This window comes from Macrobrachium nipponense, chromosome 23, assembly GCF_015104395.2.
Source record: "Macrobrachium nipponense isolate FS-2020 chromosome 23, ASM1510439v2, whole genome shotgun sequence".
Classification (NCBI taxonomy): domain Eukaryota; kingdom Metazoa; phylum Arthropoda; class Malacostraca; order Decapoda; family Palaemonidae; genus Macrobrachium; species Macrobrachium nipponense.
Genome location: NC_061090.1, coordinates 10,673,372 through 10,685,312, shown reverse-complemented (window position 1 = coordinate 10,685,312; position 11,941 = coordinate 10,673,372). Strand labels below are relative to the sequence as shown.

The following is an 11,941-nucleotide window of genomic DNA, read 5'->3' as shown; positions in this document are numbered from 1 at the left end:
TTGGAATGTAAAAATGTCATATTCAAATTCCTAGTAACTTCCAATCAATCAATTAAATTTTTCAAATAAAAAAACTATGCATTGCATATTATCCTATATAGAACTATAAAATGAAACTAAATCCTGCCTGTTTTTGCACCCATTTGGAAAAAAATTTGAAAAATGACAATTTGTCCAAAATTGCATTTTTCCTAACTATACAAACCTGAGGTGCCTTTTACAATAGGAAGGTACTAGCGGCAGCTGGATAGGTCGTAAGCTTTCGAACAAGGGGTTCGGTAGTTAACTGCTTTGGTCCGACAGGCGCGCAAGCGCGCGACTGGTAGGTAAACAAATCACTTTTGCTTTTGGCCCAAGCAAAAACTACAGAGTGAGGGGTGGCATGAGGTGGGGCTATGTGTAAAAGGACCTCAGAGTTTGTATAGTTAGGAAAAAATGCAATTTTGGACAAATTGTCATTTGTTCCGACACGGCATACAAACCTTCGGTCCTTTTACAATAGGAAGACTCACTTCTTGGTGGGAGGAATCTGAGTCTTTTGTGAACAGACTGGTGTTCGCCCAACCTTGGAATGCCTCCCTGGTCGTAGAGCGAGGGAGGGATCCAAGCCTCTGTCCGATTGATCGGGGTGTGCACCGCAGGATCAATGGGTCAGACCTCTGGACCAAGTACTAAGAGAGAGGCAAGCGTATCTCTTCGTACCAGCAAACAAGAACAAGTTCCTATTTGCAAGAGGCAACATAACGTTATGGTTTGTCTCTTGTTGGCATCCACTTCCCCCCCCTTGTAGGAGGCAAGTGTTGGATATTCGCTCCCCATCCCTAGTGAAAGGGATAGGATGGGGCTCTGTCGAGTTAGCTCACGGCATCTCGTCCTTATCCAGCAAGGTGATGACCGTATCCCCCTACCCACAGGTAGAGGGGTAGAAAAAGATAGGAAGAGAAGCCAGTCACTCTCTCATTCACTTATCTATTCTTACAGTCACACCAGGACTCGATGCTGTTCAGCCTGCTAGGGTCTGGTTAGCTAGACAAACGTGTTGAGCAGCCACCACGGGTCCTAAGGAAAACGATCCAAGGACCTGTGGGCAATATCCAAAAGGTAGAAGGAGGTGCCAGTGGTCTGGTTGTACCAGACCCCTGCCTTCAGTACCTGCGCCACGGAGAAGTTTCTTGTGTAATCTCGAGGGAGTGTACTTCTAGGTCATCTTGGTGCTGACGAGAGTCTTCACACTCAGCCTGGGATGTCGAGTTTCTTCAGAAAGCGCGGTCGCGCTTTCACAGGACAAAGCAGCATCTCCTTCGCATCGAAGGCGGGTGAAGTCCATTAGGGAGGGGATTGTGAAGGACTCTAACCGATCGTCAGGAACCGAAGGGTTCAGAGTCTTCGCTACGAATTCGGTACGAAATCGAGCGTCACGAATCCCCATCCCCTGGATGCTTGACTTCGCAGGAAAAGTCATGCAATTACCTCAGAGTGAAAAGAAGGAATGGTCGTATGACCTATCCCTCTTCTCGACTTCGGTGATGTCCTGTACCCATACTGGTCTATCCGTCTGCCGCGACGTTGTTGTTCTCGGTAGTGGATAGGACACCGACACTCAATGGTGGGTGTCGATGGTATGGGTACTGTGACAAGCCGTTAGGACGAAGAAAAGATTGTTATGGAACAACCGAACTAAGTCCACAGCGAAGTTCGTAACAGACTTGGGCGCTCTGACAGCTGCCTACTGACTGCGTTCGGTAGGAGGCAAGTTGTCCAAGCACCCGAGCAAGTCACGTGACCTTCGCCTTAAAAGGGTTATGCCAAGAGACTAAACAAATAATTTGTTCGTCACCGATGCCAGAAGGCAAGGTGATGACTCTCTTAAGGCATGTGCCCAACAGGCGAAAGTCAATTGCCTTCTAGAGACCGAGGTCCTTGATGGCAAGATATCTCATAGTATAGAGTTGATTCTCGGGTAAGGTAAGGAAAAGAAAAAAACAACACTATGTGATGTTGAAGACGAAGGTGTACAGAAAATGCAACCTACGTCTTCACAGCTGAACCGAGAGAAGGATTCTCAAGATTCTGAACCTGTGCTACAAAGACTGAGAACGCTAACCGCTATTGATTGCTGTCCGGTGAGGATCGTAGTTGCAATAAAAGCGGAGCGCTTCCAGTAATGAAGACAGGGAACTACTGCCTGAAGAACTGCTTCTCATGGGCTGAACATTTGGAAGTAGAGCTGTCAGGTCGGAGAGTAGGCGATGTCTTCTGACATATCTGTTAATTCGGGGCGAGCAATGAAATTGCACACCTACGAATACGAGATATTTTGAAGACAAACTCAGATGTCTGCAAAAATCATTCGCATTATCGCAGTGCGATGCAGCGGTTGACTAGTACAGACTTCTGTTACCGTGCGGTAAACAGAAAGATGAAAGAGTCCAAGATATCTCTGTTGAAAATTCTCGCAATGTCGAAGGCGATGAAATCGAGCGTCACAGCAGTAGATGGTCCTTCATTATTGCGAGAATCCCCGTTAATCAGAGACCTAAGTCCATGATTGTGGGCAGAGATACGGTTCGGTAGTCAATCCAACCAGGGGAGAGAGAGACGTAACCGACCGTGCATCTCCGAGACCTAGCTGATACTGAGCCGCTATCAGGCAGTTCAATACGCAGTAGCTCCTCGGTGACTCGTTCATCCTGAGTTGCCAGGTAATCCATTATTCCACGAAGGAATGCGTTCGGCTAGAACCATCGAGCATAAAGAATACGCTCGAGCAATTATATTTAACCGAAACGGATTTCGGTAAATACAAAAAGCTGATTTGGTGTTGTCATGACAATACCAAGTATCTAAAATCGAAACTGATAACTGCTGGGAGGTTGCAGGCAACCCCGAGTTGCAGTTTCAATTAAGATACAATTCGTCTCGGTCACAACCGTAGAGTTAACTACGGTATGCGCCTACCCCACGGACAATTCAACTGTTAAAGAATCATGTCGCGAGGGTAATATACGTAGTATATTTGTAGGTTCTGTACGCACGACCTCCATCCTAAAAATCTTTTCCCCTCGAGGAATGAGAATAAGGATTGGAGATCGACCGCCTTCGTTCTCTAGTCAAGAGAGTGAAGGAGAAGTCTTTCCCAAAGGAAAGCTTCAATGGTGAACAGAATACCGAAGACGATAGTTCAAGCCAAACTGGAAGTTCCCGTCCGTTCTTCTCTATTCCAGGTTAAGCGCCTACTGTGAGATACTCTTCTTTCAGCAGCAGTCTTCTTGCCAAATGCTAGAAATTACAGGAATTCGAGCATAAGCGAGGTTCCCGATTATCGTGTACTCAATTATCGGGATTCTCGCTCACTTTGGACCGTGGTCTCGCCTAAGTGTTTGGAGATCGTAAAAAACTCGAACACCTCTTGAGTGCGCTAGAAATTCCGTAGAATTCTAAGCACTCTTGCGAAAACCCCCCACCCCGAATTCGTCAAACGATATCGGCTGGTGGTTCCTTCTCGGCCTTCCCGTTAGAAATCGAGAAAGGGGCAGGATCCCTCCTCAATGACCGGGCTTACGTCAGGTAGGACCCGAAGGTCCCCCCGGTAGCGCAGCCCCTAACGTGGGATCTTACAGAGAAATCTCTGTAGGATCCCTCCCCTTTCCCTCGTAGCCGTAAGGAGAGAGGGAATGGGGGAGGAATTGGATACTGGCTCGCCTTCCCAGCGGAACTAGCAGTTGGAGAAGAAAAGGAGCAGCCATCGCCTTACCGGCGATGGCCTCTCAGAGCCTGGGAAAACGTATCGTCAGGAGAAAAAACGTTTTTCCCGAGGAGGGTTACGAACTCATACTGTAGGTAAGTGTCTGCCGCCAACTGTGAACGTCGTCTGGGTGGGGCTGATCGACACCTGACAGGAGAGAGCCGATACCGCTCCGACTCATTCCAGTCCTCGTCGAGGTCGAAACCTCAGGAGGACCGCGAAGGGGTATTTAAATACGGTGTCCGAAGACACGTAGAAAACGCCTCTGTCGCAGTAGAGGAGGTGAAGTAGCTTGTTCGACCGGCCAGAACTGAGAGAGCCTTCTTGTCCGGAGACGAGAGACTACCTGGTTCAACACAGTCGGCAAGCTCCGATCGCGGCAGACCCACCGTCGATTTGGGTCCCTCTCGGGCCCCAAAACGACTCGAGCCGAGACGTGGCTCTGCTGGTGGAAGCGGCGATCCTTCCCCGAGGTCATTGTGCTGACGAATCAGCGCCGTAACCTCGGCAAAGTTCCTCTGGATCTCGGAAGTCACAGCATCTTGCAGAGTGGGACCGTTAAGCCCTTCCTTCGAACAAGAGCATATTCCGAGAACCTTCCTCCTAAGAAGGGGGAAGGAACAGCGACAGCCCTCTCGGTCTTCCCCATCCACTTGCGCATACGTCCATGGCCGGTCCAAGAACCGTGCCTGGCACGTAGGGCGTCGTGGTGGGATCATGAGGGGCGCACCCCTCACGATCACTACCTCAATACCTCGCTCCTCCCGGTTGTAACCCGAGGAGGTTGAAGGTACGGGAGAGGCATACCTGACGCTTCCTCGTTGCTCGCTGGCAGAACCAGCAGGCTTGGAGGGCTGCAGGCGATCGTCAACCCGCGGTGGCGATCGAGCTGCAGGCCTGGTCGAACCGTCTCGCTGTGGAGAACGGTGGACTGAGCACAGCCGGCCCCGATTCGACGGTCAGAAGAGTGGTTGTGGTTGCCGTACACGGTCGCTTTCTGTGAGAGCGACGGTCAGGCGACCTGCAGGCTCCACTGTCACAGTGAGACCGGTGCTTGTCCCTCACGGCACGTCACGTCGCTGGTTCCAGCCGTGGCTGGCACCGGCGAACGGGAGGACCTCTTCCCAGCCTCAGCCCGTGGTCGGTCGTGGACCGTCACGTCCCCGGGTAGCCAGCTGTTCGCCGCGAGAGTGAGAGCTGGTCTGGTGAGAGTCGCATGAGCGGCTGTCACCAGTCTTCCGCCCCGTGCCGTGAACCTGACGCTGAGCGGACTCAGAGGTCTGGTTCCTGGCTGCACGGTCGCTGGTAGACGACCGTACACTCGGTACCCTCCCGCTCCCGCGAACGAGAGGCCGAGACGGACCCTGATGCAGTGGCAGAACCACTGACACCAGGCGAGGAAGTACCGGTGTTAGCCGGTACCCCTCTGGTCCCCGTAGTCTTCTTCCTTGCGGAAGAAGAGACGGGCCCCGCTCCCGAAGGAGCAGGAGGACCAGCGGAAGGAACCCTCCCGTCCCACCGAGGTGAGACGGGTCCCGAGAAGCTCCCGAGGGAGACTTCTTAGGAGGGAGGAGGCAACCTTCTTCTTCCTCGGCTGTGAAGCCTTAGAAGTCGAAGGGGAAGAGGCGGCAGCCGACGACGATGAAGAAGATGAAGACGACGACGACGACACCTTCCTCCTCTTCTTCGTCAGCTTCCTCAGGAAACCGACGTAAGATCTGCTATCCAGGGCGGAGCCGGGGCTGCTGTAGCCGAAGCCACAGGGCCCGGACGCACCTGTACAGACAGACCAAAGTCTGGGGTAGTACCACCACGAACCGGGACGACATCAGCAGGTATGGGCATCTCAGGAACAGGCAGGCACAAGCCAGCACAGCATCGGTAGGGACAGCCAGCGCAGCAACGGCAGGGACATCCAGCGCAGCAACGGCAGGGGTGACAGCCCAGCGCCCTAGCGAACGGCAGGGGACAGCCAGCGCAGCAACTGCATGGACAGTCAACCCAGAATCGGCAGGTACGGCAGGTAGCACCGAAACACAGGAAGTGGAGCAGCAGCCAGCAACATCCTGGTACCGGCGGCAGGTCCAGGGGCGAGCTCTAGGGCAGCGGAAGTGTGGTCGCTGCAGCGCGGCAACCACGAGCGGCGGCGGCACGCCCCCCTCTCGGTACGGCGAACGGCACTTCACAGCGGCTGTAGGCAAGACTGTTACGCCTGACGTGAGGCGAGTACACCAGGTGAGGAGGGACGTCGTCACCTGGTTGCGTGGTCACCACTCCATGGGTGACCGCAGTAGGCCCAGACATAGAACCGCAGCCCCTGGACACTAGCACGCCCTGCAAATGGAAGGACGCCCATACCTCACCAAGGTCCACCCTCGTGGCAGTAGCACCTGCGGAAATAACAGTAGTAGCGATTAGTGGGGGGGAAGTCCCCTCGCGCGGGGGGGTGAGCCCTCTCCGAACGAGTGGAAGACCCTAATTACAATTGTACATCGGGCACCGAGCGCCCTCCCCGCGCTCGACGATCGTTGGGCGAGGAGAAGAACGACCGATAACCTCCCCCCCCCAACCCCCCCCAAGGGGAAGGGGCCATATGTGGGAGCTGAGCGGGTGGGGGTTCTCGTTCCCCACCCCCCGCACAGTACCCATGTACCCAACAACAATATAAGAGCCCGAGAGCAATCGTGCCATCGGCCCGAATGCAAGGGCATAAGGATCAATTCCCTGACTGAGCGGAACTTGAACCAAATAATATTGATGCAATCAATAATAAGGAATAAAATGAAAATGCATCTTGCATTACGATTCACTTCACAATGAATAAGGGCTCGGATCGAGCGCATTTGCGCGCTCGTACCGAGCGCAAGAGTAAAAGGATCCATTCCTTACCTTTATGGATCAAGGTTTATGGAAACCTTGATCCATAATGAATTGATGCAATCAAAAAAAAAATATGAAAATGAAAAGAAAAAAAATACTGCGCTTGCGATTTCACTTCATACAAATAAAAAGGGGAAGGATCAATTCCCGGGAAATAGCGGAAACATTGATCCCAGTAACAATGCAATCTCAATAAAAAATGAAATGAAAAAGAACTGCACTTGCGATTTCACTTCATTCAAAATAAAAGGGGAAAGGATCAATTTCCGGGTAAGCTCGGAAACTGATCCAAAATGAGTATTGCTACAATCAAAATATATGAAAATGAAAAAGAATACTGTACTTGCGATTCCACTTCCATACTGAATAAGTTTTCCAACCCAAATATACGCTCGGAGCGAGCGCTCCCGCCCTCGGCACCGAGCATACACAATACGAGGATCATTTCTGGGAAAATGAATTCCCACACTTACGCCCTTCAGTCCCGGCACTCGTTTATCGGAGGGCGTGGTGAAACCAAGATCCTTTAATTCACAATTGAATTCAATGGGAATAAATATGAAATGATTGTACTTACAATTCAGTTTCACTAGATAAATAGAAAAAGAAAAACACAATCATGCGAAAGCAACGACGATGAAGCGGGCAGAGAGCGATGATACACGTCCACACGCCAGCAGGCCGAAAGCAAAAGTGGTTTGTTTACCTACAGTCGCGCGCGCGCGCCTGTCGGACAAGCAGTTAACTACCGAACCCCTTGTTCGAAAGCTTACGACCTATCCAGCTGCCGCTAGTACCTTCCTATTGTAAAAGGACCGAAGGTTTGTATGCCGTGTCGGAACAAAGAAGGGGTTAACAATAAGAAGAGAGGGGACATACACCTTCATCCTTATGTTCTTGCTTCTTACAGTTCTCATTTAGAGATCTGATATTTCAATTTGTTTCATGACTTACCTCTACTACATATTACTAATACAGTAAGTCCTCGGGTTACGCTGGTCTTGACTTACGATGTTTCGTGGTTACGAACGCGCCCCCATAAAAATATAAAAAATAATATTTTGCGTCGTTCCGTCTTACGCGGTTTAGCGTCGTAAGCAACGTAAAACACAAACCGCGAACTAGTTCCCAGGCGCATGGCGGGAAGAATACGCTTTGTGGGGGAGAGACGGCGTCGCTTCGCTACGCTCATTCCTCGCCCATACGCCATTTTGGTTGTTTACACTGGCCTCTCTCTCCCTCGTGTTGTATCGTTTTTGTAACTTTTTGCTCTTTGTTATGGCTCCCAAGCGCAAGGCGGACTCTGACTGATGGTAGTGCATCGAAGAAAAGAAAGGCCATCACCATGGAAATTAAAGTGGACATTATAAAGCGATCTGAAGGGAGAAACGCCAACAAACATTGGCCGCTCGCTTGGCCTTAGCCGTTCGACCGTTGCTACCATTATCAAAGATAAAGAGCGCATCGTTGAACATGTGAAAGGATCTGCTCCTATGAAAGCGACAGTGATAACTAAGCAGCGTAGTGGTCTAATAATTGAAATGGAAAGGTTATTGGTGCTTTGGTGGAAGACCAAAATCAACGGCGTATCCCAGTCAGCCTTATGGTGATTCAGGAGAAGGCGAAAAGATTGTTTGAAGCGTTGAAAAAAGAAAAGGGGGTGAGGGAAGTGAAAGTGAAGAGTTTGTGGCTAGTAGGGGTTGGTTTATGCGATTTAAGGCTCGGGCCAATTACCATAACCTTAATTGCAAGGTGAAGCTGCTAGTGGGGATGAGAAAGCAGCGAGTGAATTTCCTAAAGCGTTGTCTGAGATAATTAAGGAGGGGGGTTATTCTGCTCAGCAAGTGTTTAACGTAGACGAGACAGGTTTGTTTTGGAAACATATGCCTAACCGCACTTACATCGCCCAAGGAGGAGAAGTCAGCACCCGTGGGTCATAAAGCCAGCAAGGAGAGGCTAACTTTACTTCTTGGGGGTAATGCTGCTGGCGACTTCAAACTGAAGCCCTTGTTGGTGTATCAGGCTGAAAATCCAAGGGCACTCAAGGGCATTTGGAAGGGTCAACTACCAGTAATTTGGAAGTCCAACAAGAAGGCATGGGTGACACTTGCAGTGTTTGAGGACTGGTTCGTAAACCATTTTGTTCCAAGTGTGGAGCAGTATTGCGCCTCCAAGGGTATCCCCTTTAAGGTGTTGCTAGTGCTGGACAATGCCCCTGGACACCCTGCCCAGCTGGGAGACTTCAACCCTAATGTCAAGGTGGTTTACCTTCCACCTAATACCACGGCCCTTTTACAGCCTATGGACCAAGGAGTGATTGCTTCGTTCAAGGCCTACTACCTACGAAGGACAATTGCTATGGCTTTACAGGCAACTGAAACCAAGAAGGACTTGACTCTGAAGGACTTTTGGAAATCCTACAACATCCTTGATGCTGTAAAGAACATTGCTAATTCCTGGGAGGAGGTTAAGCAAACAAACATGAATGGTGTCTGGAAGAAAATTTGTCCTCAATTTGTGAATGATTTCCATGGGTTTGAGGACACAGTTCAGCTAGTTGTCAAGAACGTTGTTGCCCTGAGTAAGGAAATCAATTTGGAGATGGAGGTTGATGATGTTACAGAGCTGCTGGAGTCTCATGGCGAGGAGTTATCTGCTGAGGACCTGATACAACTGGAGAAGCAGATAATAGAGGAAGAAGAAGAAGCACCCACCCCAGAGCCTAAGGCTTTCACAAGGCAGGACTTGATAAGAGGTTTTGCAGAGTTGCAGCAAGCGTTGTCAACTTTTGAGGCTCAGGATCCAACTTGGACAGGTTCACTAGGGTTTCCAGAGGCGTCATGGATTTGATGCAGTGTTACAAGGAGATCTTGGATGAAAAGAGGTCGCTCTCTGTTCAGACTAACCTGGAGCAGTATTTTAAGAAGGTAGAGAGGCCTGCAGGGGCAGATCCTCCTGTACCCTCTACCTCAGCTGCCTCTGCTAATCCAGACTCGCCTGCCCCACAATCTCCAGCGCCTTCTGAATGTGTGCTAACCCAGACTCACCTGCCCCAGTATCTCCAGCACCTTCTGTGGGTTCTGCCTCACCTAAAGACTCACCTGCCCCAACACTCTCCAGTAGTAATGTTCTGCCTCACCTCAAGAATCACCTGCCTCAGCATCTCCAGTACTAGTATGTTCTGCCTCACCTCAAGAATCATCTGCCTCAGCATCTCCAGCAACTTCTGGAGGTTCTTTTCTCTTCACTAACCTCCCCCAGTCTCTCCAGCACCGCAGCTTCCTCTCCAGTGTGCAAGCCAATCAAACTAATAAAGGTAAGGAATTGTTCTCTCGTTGTTATTGATAGGTATTTACATTAAATCATGTGGTATTTTTCAATTGTTCCGACTTTCGCTGAAAATCGTGTTACGATGCATCGTAAGAACGGATCAACGTCGTAACTCGAGGACCCCCTGTACAGTAAAACTAAATCTCTGAAACATATCAGTTGAAAACAAGTACATTAAAAACTATAGGAAAACTTTCAAAATACATTAACACACCTGAGTAAGTTTGCAATGATGATTCTTCATACGATGACCCCTCGTGCGATTATCATGTATTTCCAGCGCAGTTTTGAAAGTACAGCTTTGTCTTTAATAATGTATTCGTAAGTTGTGAGGAGGACATTCAATTTGGTGGCGCGCATCTGACTCTGCACAATTCTTCGAACCTGTGGTGACCCTTTGTACGTCACAACCTGGGGAAGAAATAATGAAGAGGGGAAAAGGGAAAATTAATTACTGATATCTCAAAACAACTGCCAAAAAGGTCAAGGTGCATTAGAGCACCAATACAACAAAAGATACATAAGAGCATCCAAACAAAAAATTACTATTTTTAATTAACTTTTATTTCTCATAGCTAACAAGCCTGAGGTCTGGCACCAGCTACCAGCTGGAAACTAGTTTAAAAAACACGACAAATATTTTCATCAATTTGTATTTTTCAGAGCTAACAAACCTGAGGTCTTAAGTATAGGATAACTGTCAAGCGCCAGCTGGTAACCGATTAACACAATCAAAAATTGTAAAGCAAAGAATCTGTGAGACCTGGCAACTCCTGCACGTATGAGGTGATAGCTGGTCAGAGACTGCGCACCAGAGCTTGTGACGCTTCAGTCATTTCTCAACCCAAGAGTTATAATAAAGAGAGGGGCTGCTAGAGGTGGGCAGTAAAACGTTAAGACCTCGGGTTTGCTAGCTATGAAAAATACAAATTGATTAAAAGTTTGTCATTTGTTCATGTGCAGAACAGACCTTTGGTCTTAACAACAGGACAGAATTTTACTGGTGGGAGGTACAAGTATCCTAAAACCGGCTGGAGTTAACCCACTTTGCCAGCCTTTCTAGGAAGAACGAGTTCTAAAAGTGGTTCAATGTTCGTGAGAAGACAGAAAACCAATATCTAATAAATCAGCCAACTGGGTTGAAAATACAATGATATATGAGCAGATTCATTGCATCTAGGGAACCAAAGAAAATTCTGACTGTTCATATAACAAACCATATTAGCCACAGGGGTTTGCTACTGAATATAGGGTTTGATTATTTAAAAAACAAAGCAAAACAACTATCAGTATGACTACCTTACTCGCCTGTATCAGACCAGTACAGCATATGACCTATCTATTCCTCAACCCACCTGTAGGAAGAAGAAAGAAATGAAGAGAAAGAAAAAGGCCACCAACTGTCTCATTCTCTCTTCCACATAATCATCACAAGTAAGATACAAAACTGCCCTGTGAAGAGCACTGGGTGAATTACACAACTTGTTGGGCAGCCACCAGAGGGCCCAAGGAAAACGTGTTCAAAGACCTGCGGGCAACATCTCTTGGGTAAAATGAAGTGGACATGGATTGACGCAACCAGTTACCAATGTTCAAAATTCTATGAACAGCAAAGTTCTTCTTAAATGCCAGAGAGGAACTTATGCCTCTGATGTCATGTGCTCTAGCCTGCACATACTCATCTTGCACACAGCTGACGAAGATCTTCTGAAGTAGCTGCTCTGCAAGAAAGTTCCCTCATTCAAAAGAGATACTGGGCAGACAAGACATGAGGATGGCAGAGAAGGTTGTGCTAAGGTAGAATCTCTCTCGACACTGCTGAGAGGAGAGAAAAAGACACAGGAACTACTCTGTTTGGGGCCACAAGGAGCTGCTACAGTCATCCTGAGATTTTAGAGCCCATTACTCTGTTCAGGACATGACAGAACAGACAGAACAGAGAAAATGCATAAACTCCCAGGTTGTTCCCATTATGTAGAGGGGATC

At 48.8% G+C, this 11,941-nt stretch overlaps 1 protein-coding gene across 1 annotated transcript in view; it reads right to left on the bottom strand.

Moving 5' to 3' along the window:
* The window catches only part of LOC135198613 (transcription activator BRG1-like), a 264,106-nt gene that overhangs the window by 145,263 nt on the left and 106,902 nt on the right, over positions 1–11,941 (bottom strand). Inside the window, 2 exon segments of the mRNA XM_064226363.1 lie at positions 10,170–10,214; positions 10,217–10,366. Coding sequence (XP_064082433.1) covers positions 10,170–10,214; positions 10,217–10,366 — 195 coding nt within the window.